At 44.6% G+C, this 20,639-nt stretch overlaps 1 protein-coding gene across 1 annotated transcript in view; it reads left to right on the top strand.

Annotated features, from left to right (window-relative positions):
- Positions 1-557: 557 nt before the first annotated feature.
- The window catches only part of LOC109896716 (USP6 N-terminal-like protein), a 66,266-nt gene continuing 46,184 nt past the window's right edge, over positions 558-20,639 (top strand). Inside the window, exons 1-2 of the mRNA XM_031831713.1 lie at positions 558-924; positions 12,357-12,457. Of these exons, the coding sequence (XP_031687573.1) occupies positions 12,454-12,457 (4 nt within the window). The 5' untranslated portion in view covers positions 558-924; positions 12,357-12,453. The remainder of the gene's footprint in view (positions 925-12,356; positions 12,458-20,639) is intronic.

The following is a 20,639-nucleotide window of genomic DNA, read 5'->3' as shown; positions in this document are numbered from 1 at the left end:
GGCTGACTCGGTTGTGCATACAAGCAGTTTCCTCTCCCTCAGTGGGATCACTGGTATGTAAACACTATACAGTATAGATAGGATATTCTCTATCTCAGTGGACTGACTGAGTTTTGTGTGAAACAGTCCAGCCAAGCATAGTACAGTGGATACTTCACACTAAGAATAAACAGAGGTTGGTTTGTCTTATTGATGGCCCGCTAAGATAAGAAGAGCAGTATCACTTTGCAGAATATACACTTTAGTAGTAATAACAGTGATCTTCAGCATTCAATAACAAATACAAGGGTTAAGGCTATGAGTTGCTGGTTACAAATAATAACAGGATAGCATTTCACATTTTGTGTAATATATATATATATATATATATATATATATATTTTTTTTTTAAGTAGCCTATTCTAAATAACCTATCAAATACTTTCAGGCCACCTGATGCTTTCACTTGAAATGTATGATATGAGAACGCTGATAAATAGTTATTTAAATATTTAATATCAATATCATGAATTTATACTCTACCCGGTTTATTAACAGGCTATTAGCAGGACTCGTGCGCAGTACTTTTCATTATGCCTATGAAGACTACGAGACTACTTTTCCTTTGTTGGTAAGTGTTTGTCTATCAATTAAAAAGGTGCAAGTGACAACTAGTGATATTTTACTATTCGCCACCTATGTGCCGCAACCTCGTTTCGGATCCAACATGGCGGGTGAGATAAGCCTGTCGTGCGGCGCATTGCTACCTGGAGTGGGATCGATTGCACAGCGCCCTGCAGGGGTTCCATAGTGAGTTTGAGAAGTGTTCTGTTCTGGGAGAGCGCTGACTTCCTGGTACGGGACAATGGACATATTTTACTCTAGTTTGGCTGGGAAAACACACGCAGCGATGTGATCAAGACGGACACGTCGAGTTAGAACAAGGTAAACCTGTCCTTCCGATTTTCAAAATGTTCTGGGAAATATAATTTATCAACTTCCCCGATATGGATGTCAGTGTACTACTGTTGGCTAAACGCTAGCAAGCGGACTGAGGCTTTGAAAGTGGCATACGTGATGGGAACCAGGGGCATGCGTTTGTGCAGTGTTCGCATTGAACGACTCGGTATGCGGGATTATTCCAGTGTTTTGTTTACAATCGGGAATATGGTTTAATAGCTCCAAACTTTGTTCTTGTGTATATTCATCGAGGCCTACCTAGCCAAACCCCCGGACGGCCTCCTGCAGCAGAGTCGATGTTGGTAGACTGCAGAAACACTAATCAAGCTCTCCCATTGGTCACAGACCTGCATTTCGCGGATCTGGTTGGCTTGGCTTTCCTTTCACTCATTTGACGTTTGGAGATTTCAACGTTTCTCCTGTAGCCTAATTGATTTAAGGTGATCAATTGTAGAATTAAACGATTTGAATAAGAGTTATTGAATGGTATTTTGCACGTGTGGCTGTGTTGAGTAAATAAGGCGATCCATGTTTCTTTACCACGTCTGGGACTATTGGGTAATGTAGTAGCGATGAGCTGCATGGGAGAATGGGTATAGTAACGTAGTTACGTTTTGTAGCAGTGCCTCAATCCTATCCCGTTTCGGGATAATGCGGCTTAACACATTCTTGGCTTTACGGCTCGCCCGAAAAAAACTGCGTTGGGGATAGTTTGTAGCTATGCCACAAAGAGCGAACATGGAACTCGCAAACCGATACATTGTATTACAAATGCCACCCACCAATGAAAGTTTCCTGCCTGGCTTCTACCCAGAAGCATGAGAGCAGATCACACAAACAAATCATGTTTACAGTATCATACAGCAAGGCAATCAGCTATAGCCTACTGGCCTGTTTATGACAGGTAGTGGACGTTATGATATCTGGGAGAGAATATATTCGCGTTATCAGCTATTGTGCTCCATTGTATCACTGTGCGGAACTGGCAGCGTTGTTGCTGAGTATCGCATTTCTCGTGCAGTGGCTCACGAGCCCTCCCCATCGTGTCTCTTGCCGCCGAATGGACAGGACGATGAGGAATGGATGTGTTTACCTGTCACAGCCTCCTGCATCAAAGAAAGATACGCCATTTGCTGACAGATGCATCGTTTAAAGCCTTGAATTTTTTTTATTAGCAATGAGTTATGTCGTGCTGCGGTTTCACATGCCACCCATAGGTAGGCTATGCCAATCACCCTAGTGAGTATTCAAATTCTATGCGTTGGAATTAGCCTGGAATTAGCCTGGAATTATCTGCATTAACAAACGCAACCTGGACTCAGGGGTAGACGTAACATAGTTCATGTGAATCTCCCTCCATTTAGTATACTTTATGTTTCGTTTGGTATTAGATGTGACAAATGGGGAAACCATTCACGTTTAAACAGCTCTTTTCTTTCTCGGTTTTCCATTCAAATTATACTAAATTCATTAAAGTCCACGTGAATTCACATTGCAGATTGTCTACATCGGGCTTACTGCGGTGAGAGAAAATTGTATAATTTATGCTGCTGGTGCCCTTACTTTTTTCATGAGTGCCGCATGTATCTTGTCGTCATCCAATCACAAGTCATCAAACTGGTACTAGGCTACAGTCACAGAGCTAGACCCTCCCTATGGCAAGTTATTAGGAGATACACTGTATGGCCAAAAGTATGTGGACACCTGCTTGCTGAACATCTCATTCCAAAATCATGGGAATTAATATGGAGTTCCAATTCATATTTAGGGCTCTGTGCAGGCCAGTCAAGTTCTTCCACACCGATCTCGATTAACCACTTCTGTATGGACATTGCTTTATGTACGGGGACATCGTTATGCTGAAACAGGAAAGGGCCTTCCCCAAACTGTTGCCACAAAGTTGGAAGCACAGAATTGTCTAGAATGTCATAGTATGCTTTAGCGTTAAGATTTCCCTTCGCTGGAACTAAGGGGCTTAGCCCGAACCATTAAAAACATCCCCAGACCATTATTCCTCCTCCACCAAACTTGACAGTTTGCACTAAGCATTCGGGCAGGTAGCGTTCCCCTGGCATCCCCCAAAACCAGATTAGTCCGTCTGTCTGCTAGAATGTGAAGTGTCATTCATCACTCTAGAGAATGCGTTTCCACTGCTCCGGAGTCCTATGGCGGCAAGCTTTACACCACTCCAGCCAATGCTTGGCATTGCGCATGGTGATCTTAGGCTTGTGTGCGGCTGCTCAGCCATGGAAACCCTTTTCATGAAGCTCCCGACGAACAGTTCTTGTGCTGACGTTGCTTCGAGAGGCAGTTTGGAACTCTGTAGTGAGTGTTGCATCCAAGGACAGACCATTTATACGTGCTTCAGCACTCGGCTGTCCTGTTCTGAGCTTGTGTGGCCTACCACTTACAGGTGACTGGCCCCAGTAGGGCTCTAGTAGGGCAGAAATGTAATGAACTGACTTGTTGGAAAGGTGCCAATGCTTGTCTATGGAGAGTGCATGGATTTGTGCTCAATCTTATACACCTGTCGACAACGGGTGTGACTGAAATAGCCGAATCCACTAAGTTGAACGGGTGTCCACATACTTTTGCCCTTGTAGTTGAACTATAGGCTAATCAATGTAAGATGGAATTAAAATGACAGAACTAAAAGTTAAATGATAAGGACCAGCTACACCAAGAGCCAACAGGTAAGCTACAATGAATCATCTGAATGGAGCTGTTATTTACTGTTGGTTTCGAAGGTGAGTTATGTAGTCTCAATTAGCCTAGCTAACGTTAGCTAGCTTAACCAACGTCTCTGTTTGATGCAGTCAAAACAGGTACTATGTAATCAAATGAGATGATAAATAACTAGCAATAAGTGAGTCTACCAGCGCGAGTCGATCTGGTTGCTATCTTTCTTCTCTCTTCCTGCTCCCCTAGTCACAAACATTTGAGCTGCTGCTCTGCTTCGAGCCTCTCGCTCTTCCTCATGCGCTACAGCTCCTGTTAATAAAGTAGCAAACAATTATTTTTTTCCCAACATTACAGCATTGTTGCATTATGTATTTGTTAAATTAAATCATTTTCCCTTTATGATGATAATCGGGACCTGTTAGTGGTACTTTTGTGATAACTGCACTGTGATTTTAATTTTGTGAAGAAAAAACGTTTTTCAGTAAGGGATTTTTTTCTGAAAGTTAGGATCCCAATTTGGTTTACATTTTTTTATGTTTAAATGTTCACACCCCGAAATGGTATGTATTAATTTGTGGATGTCCATCATCCATTTCGTATGCTATGTTATGAATTGCAATTTGTACGCTATGTTACGAATTTGCAATATGTTATTATATGTTACAAATCTCAATTCGTTGTGGCTAACGCTATCTCTAGCTAGCTTACTAACGGTAACTAGGCTAGGGTTAGGGAAACTATTAGCCAACCTGTTAAGTAGTTGTAAAATAACAAAAAATCTTAAGTATTTTCTAAAATGCTGAATTTGTCCATGATGAGATTCAAACACTCAACCTTTTGGTTGCTTGACGTTCACATTATACGCCCACCCAACCAACTACACTCCTTTCATTTTAGCCTTAAGTAATCTTCTGTCATATGTAACCATACCAAATGTAAAATATCATACTCATTTGAGTTTCCCGGATTTACTTTTATTTATTATGTTACGTCTTGTCTGAGACCAGGCCACTGCTTCCCTTTTTACTGCCCTTCATAAAATGAATACCCAAGTGTCCACACAGATAGCTGTGAATAGGCGTGCTGATGAAGGACATTAAATATGAAGCAGTGGGAGTTGGAGCTATGGTAAGTATTGTTTGTTGGTGTAGACAATTCCAGGCATTGATGATGAAGTTGTGGCTCATGGTGAGTTGTTTATTATCGATACAACTCTGTGCTGGAGTCTATTAATATTGATGGGCAAAGCATCCAGATGTAGCCATTTAGCGAGCTTAATTATCCTAGCTACCTGTAAAGCAAATGCAAATTGGACTCTAAAAGTGTATTTCCCCCTATTTATACCAACATTTCTCACCTCCCAAATGAATCTAGGTAGTAGCCACTTCACACACAGTTAGTCCTATAGATAGAATATTGAGTAGTTACACAAGAAAGAAAGAGCTCATACCTGCCCTGCACCACCTGTAGAGATCGGCTTATTTGTTGCAACAGGTGATTTGGACTGGATAGGAAAGTAGGCCTATACGGCTGTAACTTTTCTATCTCAACCGCTTTAATTGGTTGAATTATCAAGAGTTATGTTGTCAAAACACAATTTTAAAGCTGTACATTCACGTTTGCACAATGACTGTGGTAGGTTTATGTTGAATCGAAAAAGAGAACTCCGTCACCCCCCCTTTCCAATATTAGAATCGTCCTGATAAAAAAAAAAGTCAGTGAATGAATCCTCACCAGTGTTGCATCCTATTTATGTCCATTCATTAATTTGGTTCTACTGAGCCTATTATCTACTACTGCATAGAATACCATAGTTTACAGAATACCATAGTTTATAGAATACCATAGTTTACAGAATACCATAGTTTATAGAATACCATAGTTTATAGAATACCATAGTTTATAGAATACCATAGTTTATAGAATACCATAGTTTATAGAATACCATAGTTTACAGAATACCATAGTTTATAGAATACCATAGTTTATAGAATACCATAGTTTATAGAATACCATAGTTTACAGAATACCATAGTTTATAGAATACCATAGTTTACAGAATACCATAGTTTATAGAATACCATAGTTTATAGAATACCATAGTTTATAGAATACCATAGTTTATAGAATACCATAGTTTATAGAATACCATAGTTTATAGAATACCATAGTTTACAGAATCAAAAAACAAAAACTTTTATTTTTATCAATTTAAAATACCCCTAGTGCCATTTCAAACATGTTTCCTTATTTTACAGTCCTTGGACAATGCTAAGGATCTCTGTCTTTCTGCCCTGATACCCTGACAGTGAGGAAACAAAGCAGCCTGCAGTAGTCAGGCAAGAGTTAGCAGCCACAAATAATCTCATCTGCCCCTCTCTGTTTTATACACACACACACACACTTTTCCACATGGGCTCTGTACACAGTTGGCACAAAGAGCAGTCGTGCCTCTTGTAATGCCTCTCCACAGAGTGTAGAGAACTAGTGTGTAGATGTGTGTTTGTAATGAAAGAGCAGTCTGTTTGTCCGTCTGGGCAGTGTCTTGTGTGAGTTGGAGGGGTTTCTTTGACTGCCTGAAAAGCTGGTCCCGGCTGAGCTTCCGTAGCATAGCAACCAGGCCTTTGCTATGGGTTCTCTCTCTAATAAAAAACACAGTCTGAAAAATGGTGCTGTGGGCGCTGTGGGTGGAGGATTCGGTTTCTCCACTTCCCCACACAGAAAACACTGCCAGAGACAAAATGCCCTTTATATGTGACCTTAACTGTGCGTGTGTGTGATCAAACGGGTCAGCCCACACTGATAATAGTTAAATAGATTACAATAATTTACACACACACACACACATCCTGCCTCTCAAACACACACACCACATGTTTGAGAGGGTATGGTGTTATTACATTCCCCTTCTCCTCTCCAGGCGCTGGCAGAGCTCCGTGTGCCAGTCTCTGGTGGGTGCTTATGCCCGCTGGCACATTGGTCTGCTTTCTCTCTGCCTGGCCTTGGAGTGGCCGGCCCACACACAGCACACCAGATGTTGGTGCAACCTCAGCCAAGCTCTGTGCGAGTGTGTGTGTGTGTGCGTGTGCAAGTGTTTGGCAGGCTCCGTTGAGTGTACGCATGGATGCTCATTTGGCAGTACCTGACGCTCTCATTTCTGCCAGGGTACCCCTCAGTCCTCGGAGAAGGAAGAGAGGTCCATCCACTGATCACTACACCCCACCCCTGCCCCTAGCCCATCTCTCTCACTCTGCCTTGGGCCAATGTTCCTTTATGCCTGACCTTCTCAGCTTTGGAGAGTGATACTACTAACTCCATAATAATACAGAGTTGTGTCTATTTTAATAGGGCTTTGAGGTCCCTCTGCCTCCTCAATCTTCCTGTAACATTACTGTTGATTGGCTGTTCAGTAATGCTGCGGTTGATTGGCTGGCTGTAGACCTGGGTCTGGGCAGAGGTGAACATATTGTCTGGTTTCCCTTATCCCAGTTCACTGCCTTAAAGCTAAGACTCTCAGCCCACACACTCAGGCCTGAGTCCAACCTATTAACCCATTGTTTTCCTTAGCTAGGTCTTTGCTGACTGAATCACAGCAGGTGTACGCAACATGTCTGGCTGACTAGATTTGTCACGCCTTGGTCATAGTATTTTGTGTTTTCGTTATATATTTGGTCAGGCCAGGGTGTGACATGGGTTTATTTTGTTGTATTTCGTATTGGGGTTTTGTAGGCATTGGGATTGTGGTTGAGTAGGGGTGTGTCTAGTGTAGGCTTGGCTGCCTGAGGCGGTTCTCGATCAGAGTCAGGTGATTCTCGTTGTCTCGGATTGGGAACCGTATTTAGGTAGCCTGAGTTTCACTTTGTATTTTGTGGGTGATTGTTCCTGTCTCTGTGTAGTTTCACCAGATAGGCTGTAATTAAGTTTCACGTTCCGTTTGTTGTTTTGTATTTTTGTATAGTTATTTCATGTGTTTACTTTTCCATTAAAGTCATGAGTAACCACCACGCTGCATTTCGGTCCGACTCTCTTTCGACAAACGAAGAACGCCGTTACAGAATCACCCACCACACTCGGACCGAGCAGCGTGTTAACAGGCAGCAGCGAAGGGAGGACGTTATGGACAGCAGAGGCTTGGAGTATACGACGTGGGAAGAAATAGACAGGTGGGCGGCCGACCCAGTGAGAGTGCCTGAGCCCGCCTGGGATTCGCTAGAGCAGTGCGAAGAGGGCTATAGGCGAATGGAGTTGGAGAAACAGACACGGTGGCGCAGAGCGAAACCCGAAAGTCACCCCAAAAAATGTATTGGGGGGGGGGGGCTCAGAGGGAGAGTGGATGAGTCAGGTGTCAGACCTGAGCCAACTCTCCCTGTTAATCGTGAAGAGCAGTTGCAGTGGGAGAGGCTGCATCACTTGGAGAATTGGACATGGGAGGAGGAACTGGACGGAAAAGGACCCTGGGCTCAGCCTGGAGAATATCGCCGTCCCAAGGAAGAACTAGAGGCGGCTAAAGCGGAGAGGCGCTGGTATGAGGAGGCAGCACGGCGACGCGGATGGAACCCCGAAAAGCAGCCCAAAAAAATTATTGGGGGGGGGCTTAAAGGGAGTATGGCTATGCCAGGTAGGAGACCTGCGCAAACTCCCTGTGCTTACCGGGGGGCTAAAGAGACCGGGCAGGCACCGTGTTATGCTAGTGAGCGCACGGTGTCTCCAGTGCGGGTGCATAGCCCGGTGCGGTACATACCAGCTCTTCGTATTAGCCGGGCTAGAGTGGGCATCGAGCCAAGTAAGGTTGGGCAGGCTCGGTGCTCAAGAGCTCCAGTACGCCTGCACAGTCCGGTCTATCCAGTGCCACCTCCACACACCAGTCCTCCGGTAGCAGCTCCCCGCACCAAGCTTCCTGTGCGTGTCCTCGCTCCAGTATCACCAGTGCCAGCACCACGCATCAGGCCTACAGTACGCCTCGCCTCTCCAGCGCTGTCGGAGCCTTTCTCCTCTCCTGCGCTACCGGAGTCTCCTGTCTGTTCAGCGCTATCAGAGCCTTCCTTCCCTCCTGCGCTGTCGGAGTCTCCCGCCTGTTCAGCGCTATCAGAGCCTTCCTCCTCTACAGCGCTGCCGGAGCCTCCTGCCTGTTCGGAGCAATCAGAGCTGTCAGCCTGCATGGAGCAGTCAGAGCTGTCAGTCTGCATGAAGCAGCCTGAGCTGCCAGTCTGCAGGGAGCTGTCAGTATGCATGAAGCAGCCAGAGCTGTCAGTCTGCAAGGAGCTGTCAGTCTGCAAGGAGCTGTCAGTCTGCAAGGAGCTGCCAGTCTGCAGGGTGCTGTCAGCCTGCATGGAGCAGTCAGAGCTGTCAGTCTGCATGAAGCAGCCAGAGATGTCAGTCTGCAAGGAGCTGTCAGTCTGCAAGGAGCTGTCAGCCTGCATGGAGCAGTCAGAGCTGTCAGTCTGCAAGGAGCTGCCAGTCTGCAGGGAGCTGTCAGTCTGCAAGGAGCTGTCAGTCTGCAAGGAGCTGCCAGTCTGCAGGGTGCTGTCAGCCTGCATGGAGCAGTCAGAGCTGTCAGTCTGCATGAAGCAGCCAGAGATGTCAGTCTGCAAGGAGCTGTCAGTCTGCAAGGAGCTGTCAGCCTGCATGGAGAAGTCAGAGCTGTCAGTCTGCAAGGAGCTGCCAGTCTGCAGGGAGCTGTCAGTCTGCAAGGAGCTGTCAGTCTGCAAGGAGCTGCCAGTCTGCAGGGTGCTGTCAGCCTGCATGGAGCAGTCAGAGCTGTCAGTCTGCATGAAGCAGCCAGAGATGCCAGTCTGCAAAGAGCTGCCAGTCTGCAAGGAGCTGTCAGCCTGCATGGAGCAGTCAGAGATGTCAGTCTGCAATAGAGCAGCTAGATCCGCCAGTCAGCCATGATCTTCTAGATCTGCCAGTCAACCAGATTCTTCCAGATCAGCCTGTCAACAAGAATCTTCCAGATCTGCTAGTCAACCAGATTCTTCCAGATCAGCCTGTCAACCAGAATCTTCCAGATCTGCTAGTCAACCAGAATCTTCCAGATCTGCTAGTCAACCTGAATCTTCCAGATCCGCCAGCCAGCCAGGATCTACCGGAGCCTACTACCTACCTGAGCTTCATCTCAGTACTGGGCTTCCTCTCAGTACTAGGCTTCCCCTCAGTTCCGGGCTGCCCCTCAGTCCCGTTCTGCCCCTCAGTCCCGAGCTGCCCCTCAGTCCCGAGCTGCCCCTCATTCCCGAGCTGTCCCTCAGTCCCGAGATGCCCCTCAGTCCCGAGCTGCTCCTCAGTTCTATGGGGTTCTGGGTGAGGACTATTAGGCCATGGTCGGCGGCGAGGGTGGATTATCCCAGGACGCGAAGGGGAGGAACTATGACATTTATGGAGTGGGGTCCACGTCCCGAGCCGGAGCCGCCACCATGGACAGACGCCCACCCGGACCCTCCCTATGGTTTTGAGGTGCGTCCGGGAGTCCGCACCTTGGGGGGGGTTCTGTCACGCCTTGGTCATAGTATTTTGTGTTTTCGTTATATATTTGGTCAGGCCAGGGTGTGACATGGGTTTATTTTGTTGTGTTTCGTATTGGGGTTTTGTAGGCATTGGGATTGTGGTTGAGTAGGGGTGTGTCTAGTGTAGGCTTGGCTGCCTGAGGCGGTTCTCGATCAGAGTCAGGTGATTCTCGTTGTCTCGGATTGGGAACCGTATTTAGGTAGCCTGAGTTTCACTTTGTATTTCGTGGGTGATTGTTCCTGTCTCTGTGTAGTTTCACCAGATAGGCTGTAATTAAGTTTCACGTTCCGTTTGTTGTTTTGTATTTTTGTATAGTTATTTCATGTGTTTACTTTTCCATTAAAGTCATGAGTAACCACCACGCTGCATTTCGGTCCGACTCTCTTTCTACAAACGAAGAACGCCGTTACAAGATTAGAGGTCGACCGATTATGATTTTTCAACACTGACATCGATACCGATCTATTGGAGGACCAAAAAAAGCCGATACCGATATAAAAAAAAACGCACATTTGGACTCGTCAAACCAAAAGACAGATTTCCACTGGTCTAATGTCCATTGCTCGTGTTTCTTGGCCAAAGCAAGTCTCTTCTTCTTATTGGTGTCCTTTAGTGTGTTTTTTTTTGCAGCAGCAATTTGACCATGAAGGCCTGAAGAACTTTGAAGAAACGTTCAAAGTTCTTGAAATTTTCCGCGTTGTCTGACCTTCATGTCTTAAAGTGATGGACTGTCGTTTCTCTTTGTTTATTTGAGCTGTTCCTGCAATAATATGGACTTGGTCTTCTACCAAATAGGGTAATCTTCTGTATACCACCCCTACCATGTCACAACACAACTGATTGGCTCAAACTCATTAAGAAGGAAAGAAATTCCACAAATTTACTTTTCAACAAGGCACACTGTTAATTGAAATGCATTCCAGGTGACTACCTCATGAAACTGGTTTAGAGAATGCAAAGCTGTCATCAAGGAATTATCGGTACATTATCACTTATCACAATTATATGCTCAAAGCAAAATGTCATTGTATAGTTAGATGCGCAAAGCAAATCTCATTCATATACAGTGTGTACAAAACATTATGAACACCTGCTCTTTCCATGACATAGACCAGGGATGGGCAACATTTGATGAGACCAGTTCTACTCATTTTGACAACTTTCGAGCCCATATTAGGAAGGTGTTCTTGTTTTTTTGTACACTGTGTATACCCCTAATATTTACAACTTGGATTCATGAACACAGTTGTAATTATTGGCATTTTTGGATTGACACATGAAACTATGTCAGCGCTTGTTTGTCTTCTGTTAATTAAAGCTGGAATCCTTAATTGGTGAAACTGCCGCGTCTGTTTGGTGAAATTACAACAATGGGGAAATTACTGCAAACAACAAACAGTTTTTTTCCCTTCCTCAGACAGCATTGCACACACATTAGGACGGCACAATATGCACTGCAATTTATTTCATCACGCTACTGAATTCCCCTCTACTCTGTTTTCATCAACAAAGAGATAACAAAGGCGCTGGGGGGCGAACAGTGGAGTTGTTTCCCCCGATGGCGATTCCATCTTAAGAGTTTTTTTTTGACCTGTGCTCGACCAATAACAGAGGTCTCTAGGAAGAATCGGATCCTCTGTGGCTTCTGCCCTGTTGTGTCATGGCAACATGAGCCAGGTAATTGACCCCTCACTCACACTGCATGGCTTGCATCTGCAGCACTATCCAATCACCTGTTATTACCCCACCACAGAGGAACACCACTGTCACCAGATTATGGTTATTTAGTTTGGTGGGCCGGTGGCTGGGCCTTATGGGTATATACACACACACACACAGGCCTGGTCACTCTCTCCGCACCCTGTCTTACTAGCTCAACGATGACACTATTGACCATGCCAACTGTCATCTCTGATCCTCTTCATCGGGGCGTGTGTGTGTGTGTGTGTGCCCTGCACGTACTGTGTTTGTGTCATGGAGCACATCACTCCAGAGGTGTATGGCAGTGAGGTGGACAGGACATAGGATAGATTGTACCCATCATGGAGTCAATGACGCAGGCCTAATGTGATTCCTCATATGAAAGACCTAATGATATTTCTGAACGTTATAATGATTTGTCTTCTTGACAGTGTGTCGCCACTTTAAAAAATGTGACCCATTTGTCTCTGAAATATCAAATGTGTTTGAGCACCTATTTAGTTTCGCTCACTTGAATGACTCCTTTTCTGCAGGTCATGAGTGCCTCTAGGAGGGCACCTGTGGAGAACGACCGCACCTGTCCAAAACCCCGCCTGGACCCTGCCTTGTTCCCCAACCCCGGCCTCCACTATGAGTAAGTACCTATAACCCTTCACCATGCCCCTCAACAACACAGCCAGGTCTATCATAGGTCACTACCCTTTTCACAACATCTAGCCAGCCTGAACCGTACTGTGCCGGCCTGCACGGTTTCACACTGTTCGGTTCAGCTCACTAGTGGGAAAAGTCCTTTTTATTGTTGGTAGCTATTTGATGTACCCGTCTGGGTAGAAGCTGGAGAAAAGAGAAGTAGCTCCTTGCTATGCTTCTGTGATCCACAGCGCTCCACTACATGTGGCCTATGGATGCTTCATGTGGAGAGGTGTTAGATGGGCTCAGTCTGTCTGCACCTCCTGCTCCCTGTGGCTGAACCATATGGCAGAGAGGAGAGAGTGCTGCGTCCTTGACTCGCCACGGCAATCACCCATCAATCAGCCCCGCAATGTATGATGGGAAGGGGCATGGGGTGTAGCAGGATACACACTCCATTTGTGTGTGTGTGTGTGTGTGTGTGTGTGCGTGCGTGTGTGTGTGTGTGTGTGTGTGTGTGTGTGTGTGTGTGTGTGTGTGTGTGTGTGAGAGAGTACAGCTGTGCCTGGGCCATCTTTGTCCATGGTGTTGAATCTGACAGTGTCTAATGGGACATGCTGCATTCTATGGAAAAGTGAGCTGTGAATCACACCATGTCTGAGCTTCTGCTCAGTTCTATGTTAAGATATTGCACTTGGAATGTGTCTTGGCTCAGAATACATGGGCAATAATTAAGAGCTTCGGGTGTGTGTGTTTTGCAGAGTGTAAATTAAGTTAGCGGTGTCAAAGGAATGAAAAGGAGCGTCCACACTCATAACTAAAACTTTGGACAAACAAAGTTATCTGGCTGTTATCTGGATATCTTCTTTCAAAGGGGACTTTCCCCACGGCTCTTTATCAAGTCCAATTCCAGATTCAACAAAGCAAAAACATATTTAAGAGCATTTCAGATAGAATGTATTGCATAGAGCTGGCCTGATTGTCCAGTATGTCCACATCTATTATAGTAGAACATGTCCGTTCCATACAGTGCATTTCTATCTGCAGTGCTCTGAGTAGGCTAGGTCTCTATCTGGTGCTGAAGGGTTGCTAGTAGGTTACCGGGGCAACCCTGTGCATGTGAGGTGTCCACTGTAAGGTGATTGGATTAGCCAGATGCTGTGGAGGGGAGTGCTGAGAGAGTGAACTCGACTACTGCCTTTTCCTCTGCGCGCTCCAACGCTCATAAACATGCAGGGTAAGCATGGGACCGTGTGCGCATGTTTGTGATCTGTGCTTATGGTCCACAAGGTGTCTGATTTTGAGTGATGGATGAACATGTAATTGATAGTAACAGACGAGAGATACCTGCCAGGAACTTGTTCACACTGCAAACTGGGCTATTAGGGTTAGGAGACAATTGGGCGGGAAACCACTCACGGAACACACTTGGTGATTTCTCACTAAAGTAGCCCCCCAAAAAAGACCATGATTTTTATGAAATTTCAACCATCGAAGTGTTTTTTTGAGGGAGGATTGTAGACATATATTTGACATTAGTATATTAAAGCATAATATATGAATAATGAATAGAAATTGGACATTTTGCCCTATACACGGCCTCCTTTTAAGACTCCATCGTGTTTAATTAACCTTTTGTGACTAGGGGGCAATATTTTCATTTGGATGAAAAACGTTCCCGTTTTAAACAGGATATTTTGTCACGACAAGATGCTCGACTATGCATATAATTGACAGCTTTGGATAGAAAACACTCTGATGTTTCCAAAACTGCAAAGATATTGTCTGTGAGTGCAACAGAAATGATGTTACAGGCGAAACCCAGATAAAAATCCAATCAGGAAGTGCCCCATTTTTTTGAAAGCGCTACATGCCAATGATTCCTTATACGGCTGTGAATGGGCTACGAATGAGCTTACGCTTTCTACGTATTCCCCAAGGTGTCTACAGCATTGTGACGTCTTTTTACGCATTTATGTTGAAGAATAGCCGTAAGGGACCACATTGAGCAAGTGGTCACATGATGCCTCCCGCAGAAAAGCTTGAGTAAAGTACAGAAGTAGCCATTTTTCCAATCGCTTCTTATGAGAAACCAATTGTCCCGGTGGATATATTATCGAATAGATATGTGAAAAACACCTTGAGGATGGATTCTAAACAACGTTTGCCATGTTTCTGTCGATATTATGGAGCTAATTTTGAAAAGAAATTGGCGTTGTAGTGACCGCATTTTCCAGTCGATTTCTCAGCCAAACGTGAAGAACAAACGGAGCTATTTCGCCTCCAAAAATAATATTTTTGGAAAAAAGGAACATTTGCTATCTAACTGGGAGTCTCCTTAGTGAAAACATCCGAAGTTCTTCAAAGGTAAATTATTTAATTTGATTGCTTTTCTTATTTTCGTGAAAATGTTGCCTGCTGCTAGCAGGGCATAATGCTATGCTAGGCTATGATAAACTTACACAAATGCTTGTCTAGCGTTGGCTGTAAAGCATATTTTGAAATGTCTTACATATGTTTATGAATATTGAAAAATATAAACATGATTATAGAAAATCTAAATGTTTTGATTAGCCAAATGTTTCTTTATATTGTTTTACAAAATATACTCTACAGGCATTTCAAAGTTCCAGAGTGTGAATCAGAAAAGTGTAGTGTGTGTGTCTATGTTTTGTGCTCAGGCCCTGCGTAGCCTATCACCAAGACCCCACTTTTCCTGCTCTGATAAATGCTGAAAGGCCTTTCCAGCTTTGATCCCTTACTTCAGTGAGAACACAAATAGCACAGCTAGAGAGTCAGTCAGGCTGCACCAAAACAACAACCACTAACAACCCAAACCACTAACATAACACCCTGTTGTAACCCCATGGGAGAAGCTGATAGTACGGTCACGTATTGTACCCCAATGTGCTTTCTCAGCACACAATGTGCTTTGGGATAAAATGGCTTTGGTAAATTCACTCACTGATTGTGCCCTCTCGATGTTGTTGATATCCCTAGTTAATTACCCTAATTAGCCTCCACCCGCCCGTTAGCCTGTAGGATGGGGAGATGAGGGGGGTCTGCTCTCCCTAACGAGTATGTTAATGAGTGACGGTAGATGGATGATGACTCATTCTGGATGGAGTCATTTCCTGTGCATTTGGAAAGGAGGAGAGGACAGGAGTTGTCTCTGCATCACACAAAGTTTTGACAGTCACAAGATGTTGTCTTTTGTGAAGCACTTGGAGCAATAGGTAAAAAAAACACTACATAAATGAATTTAATTATTACTATTTTAATATCAGAACCAGTATCCAATTGTTTTCTGAGGTAAATGAAAAAAGCACAGAGTTCCCATTGTGTTTTCACCAACAACAAAAAACCTGTTTTCTGTTTTAATGTGAAACATGCGTTCTCACAGTGAAGAGTAGTTCTGTCTTTGCCTTGAAATGGCTGGACTGTGAATGCTTATACACAGGCCCTTAGGTTAGTGCAGAGGTCTTTCAGTAGTGTAGATATCAGTCACCAGAGTGCTCTCTCCACCCCCCCTCTCCCTACTGACCAGCCGTGTTTGATAAACAATCCAGACTTCACATGTCTGTGTTATGGAGGTGGAGATGAAAGGGGGAGTGATGTATGTTACCAGATGTCTAGCTATCACCTGTCTCCCCTGCCCCTCTCTCTGTCTCTGCCCCCACTCTCTCTGTCTCTGCCCCCACTCTCTCTGTCTCTGCCCCCACTCTCTCTGTCTCTGCTCCCACTCTGTCTTTCACACGGCCGCTTCCTCTTTCTCTCCTTGTCAGAGGAGAACTGATCTGATGTCATTCGGTAGCTAGCGTGCTGTTGGGTCCACAGTGGCTAGGCGTGGCGCAGACTAGGGTAATTATCTCCTCTAAAGCCTCATCTGGTCTCCATCTGCTGGGCACTGAGACAGCACCGCTAGCCTAGTATGCTGGCTACCACTGCTCACTGACAGCCCGATAACACTAGCCCTGTTGTCATGGGGAACATGCGAACAGACTACTGGAACACACCAATATAGGATTTCACTTTGACAGAACAATAATGTTCCGAATGCATATCCAGGCCCCCAAAACACTAACCGGCTAATCCTTGGACCTGTTCATGCTGAGCAGGGCAGAGTGGCTATCTGCTAAAATGCTAACACTTGGCCCTGGTTAAAAGCAGTTGGCCTCCAATCCATTAACATGCAAACTTGGCACAGTCTAGGGCTATACAATCGCTAAACTGCTAACATGGGAAGTCTCAGCACTGATTAAGCAGAAGTCTCCAACCCCCTGGTCCTCTGTCTCTTGGTGTAGGGCCAGGCCTGTTAACATCCCTCTGTCTCTGGACAGCTCTGTTTAGCACAGCAAGACTCCAGCATTCCCTCAGACTGACACTGTCACAGGGATAATTACTAGAGAGAGGTATTTGTTTGAGGGACAAAGCCCAATTTGTGTTGTACAGGTTAGACTAGTTCATCTATCCCACTTGGGCTGTGTCCTGAACAAGTTGAGAAGTTTGAGTATGGGAGAGTGCACGTAGGTTTTAGGGTTAGGTATGTAGATACTTTTTGTACAAAATGTAAATGATTTATCTTCCATTGAAGGTGTCACCTCTAACAGGCAGGACAGTTTGTTGTTGTAGCTATAGATGGGTTAGCTGACAGCGGCATGACAACGATGTGCACACTTCAATGGGGCAGAAGTCAGTGTGTTGTTGTGGTTCTGGATGGCCAGATGACTAGCAACAATAAGAAGCTGCCATGTGGGCGAATCGTAGGTGGTGCGTTTCAGCGAGTTTTTATCTTGTTCTTGATACATAGTTTTGTTTTTGAGGTGTTTTGACTGATGTCCGTGCTAAATATGGCAAAATTCCGCATGCTAGCTAACCAACAACTGTAGCGATGTATTCGAGAGACAAGAAATCATCGTGCAAATGTATTTGTTTTCAATAAACATTGGAGACAAAATATAGTTTGCATGTTGTCAACATTCTAAGCCAATCCCGTCTGTTTTGAGTTGGTTTTGTTGCGAAACCTTCAACCCGTCTATAACTGGAGCAACTGGCTGCAATGGGTTGTAGCTGCTGCTGTATAGAGGTAGTAGCATTGCTGCATTGCAGTGTTCAACTAGTGTTATGTTTTGGGCTTTAGTACGGTAGTGTTTATGTCCTCTCCCATATCCTCTGATCTCAGTTCCTCCTGTGGAGCTGTAGTCTCAGTTCTGTGTTCACAATGGAACCAAGTCTCCCACTCCACTGACCTGGCTTCCTGTTGCTCTCTCTCTTTCTCTGTCTCTCTGCTTTTCTCTGTGGACCACAGCATGTAGCTGATGACATGTTGTGATGGGGGGGGGGGGGGGTGTCTTGCAGGTATGTTGCGGTTGCAAAGGGTTGTAAACTTTCCTGTAAATTTTCCATGGGAAGTTAAGCCTGGGAATTTTAAGCCTGAACGTTTTTTTTGTGGCATACACATAAGGCAATTCTAGGTCTTGTGGCATATTTTGGTTAAACTATCCCCAATTCAATGGAATTGCAACCCTCATTCTTCCATCACATGTACAGCTGATTCTCAAGATCTTGCACACTAATGAGATGCTATTGAGCCCACACTACTACACTGTCTGAGCCAAGGACTACATACTTTCTGGTAGGTTTTGATTACAGTACTGGGTGGGGTGAATATATTTTATGACATGCATGATTTTTTGTTAACTAGTAAATAGTAGCCTACAGCAAAGTGTGTTTTAAATCATTTCTAACTTGCTAACAATTTCTGCTAGTTAGTTTTTGCTACCATGTGTGTTTTAGCTTGATTGAGCCTGCTAACTGAGGAGTGTTAATTCACCTGTTTCCATACATGTTACATTTTAAAACATTTATCTTACAAAGGAGTTGTTCAATCTAACTGCTTAACTATTTATCTGTACATGGAATTGCATTTGCATATTTTTTACACATTTTTTTCCTAAGCTTTACAGGAAAATACCATGGGCATTTCACTGCTGCTAATATAGAAGGAAAAGCTGTACATTTGCAAATACTGTGCCAAATCATATGTGAAGAATGCAACAAAGACGCAGAATCATCTGGCCAAGTGCATGAAGTTCATTCACAACAATCAACCTCTGACAAAAGTCCCTCTACTTCTATTCGAGGTGAAAATGATGAATCAGACACCTTATCGATATCAACGATATGGTCCTCCTCGAATCAGAGTTTTTTTGTTTTACTCAATGGAGGAACGTAGTAGAGAAATGCTGATGAATGTCTTGCTCGAGCTGTGTATGCAACTGGTTCACCTCTGATGCTCACAGGCAATGTGTATTGGAAGAGATTTCTGAATGTTCTTCGCCCAGCATACACCCCTCCAACCAGACATGCTTTTTCTACTCATTTGCTGGATGCATAGTTCAACAGAGTTCAAGTGAAGGTCAAGCAAATCATAGAGAAAGCAGACTGTATTGTAATCAACTCTGAGTGGTCAAATGTTCGTGGGCAAGGAATAATTAACTACATCTCCACCCCTCAACCAGTATTCTACAAGAGCACAGACACAAGGGACAATAGACACACCGGTCGTTACATTGCAGATGAGCTTGAAGGCAGTCATCAAGTTATAGCAGAAATCTACCAAATAAAGTGAGAAGAATTAGAGCACCACATTGAAGCTGCCTAGCAACACTCGTTGGGATGGTGATATCATCATGTTTGACAGTCTCCTGGAGGGGAAGGAGTCTCCAAGAAATGGCCGAATCAGTCTGCCCCATCATGGACAGCCCCATCAAGAGAAGCCTCCTGGATGATGTGTTTTGGGAGAGAGTGGTAAGCAGTCAAACCTATAGCAGTAGCCATTGCACGGATTGAGGGAGACAATGCCACCCTGTCTGATGTTCAGACTCTACTTGCAGATGTAAGAGAAGAAATCCGTACTGCCCTGCCCACTTCACTGTTGCTCCAAGCAGAGGGAAAAAATTCAATATCAAAGAGCGTGAAGACTTCTGCCTGAAGCCCATACATGCTGCAGTGTACATGTTGGACCCCAAGTATGCTGGCAAGAGCATCCTGTCTGGTGCAGAGATCAACAAGGCATATGGTGTCATCACTACCATGTCTTGCCACCTTGGCAGTCTGGCAAAGTTCACTTCTAAGTAAGGGCTTTGGGATGGAGATGCAGTACGGGAGCCGTGCCAACATATCTCATCAGCCACCTGGTGGAAGGGACTTTGTGGATCTGAGGCTCTTTCCCCTGTTGCCTCCATCCTCCAAATCCCACCAACATCAGTCGCCTCAGAGCACAACTGGTCCTTGTTTGGGAACATGGAGCCCAAAGCACTCAACATGCTGACCAATACAAGGGTTGATGAATTGGTGGCCATCCGGGCAAATTTGAGGCTTTTTGAGCCTGACAACGAGCCATCCTCAACAAGGTTGGAAAGTGACAGTGAAGATGAGGCCTCAGAGTCTGATGTTCAAGAGGTGGACATTTGAGGAGGTCCAGGGAGAAGACATGGAAGCCTGAGAGGAAGACAACCAAAGTTTTAGAAAATGTTTTTGGGAGATGCGATGGATCATTGGGGTTCATTCATTTTTCCCTTTTCTTTTGTTGTTCAGTGAAATCATCCCAAAGGAAGAGTCAACTCATTTAATTGAAAGTTCAATTCGTAACTAAATAGTTTTTTTTAATCATTTGCAATTATGTGTACTTATGATAAGGTAAAATGTTTTTGTTTCTGTCTCCAAATGATATGGTAAATGTATTCATATTAATTTGCATATATTTCTGTTAATTGCCATATATTCCCATTAATTCCCACGGAAAGTTACCACCTGAATATTCCCCAAAATGTGCAACCCTAGTCGGGATGTGTGTCGTTCGGGGGAACAGGAAGGAAGCCTCACAGGAATATGATTACATCTAGCAGTAAACACAGCAGGAGGAGGAAATGGATCCACTGAGCTATCCTTAGGGCATCTCACCAGTGGAGGAGGGACAGGGGAAACATAATGGGCTACACACACACACACACACACACACACACACACACACACACACACACACACACACACCCTCACTCGTTCACATGCATACAGTACACACTTACTGACCGACACACATACATATATTACACACTTACTGACTGACACACGGAATCCCAATCTCTCACGCTAACCTACTTGCACGTGCAGACACTCAGCTA

Source organism: Oncorhynchus kisutch, linkage group LG9 (genome assembly GCF_002021735.2).
Source record: "Oncorhynchus kisutch isolate 150728-3 linkage group LG9, Okis_V2, whole genome shotgun sequence".
Taxonomy (NCBI): Eukaryota; Metazoa; Chordata; class Actinopteri; order Salmoniformes; family Salmonidae; genus Oncorhynchus; species Oncorhynchus kisutch.
Note: the sequence above shows the minus strand (reverse complement) of the source record. Positions and strands in the feature narration are given on the sequence as shown.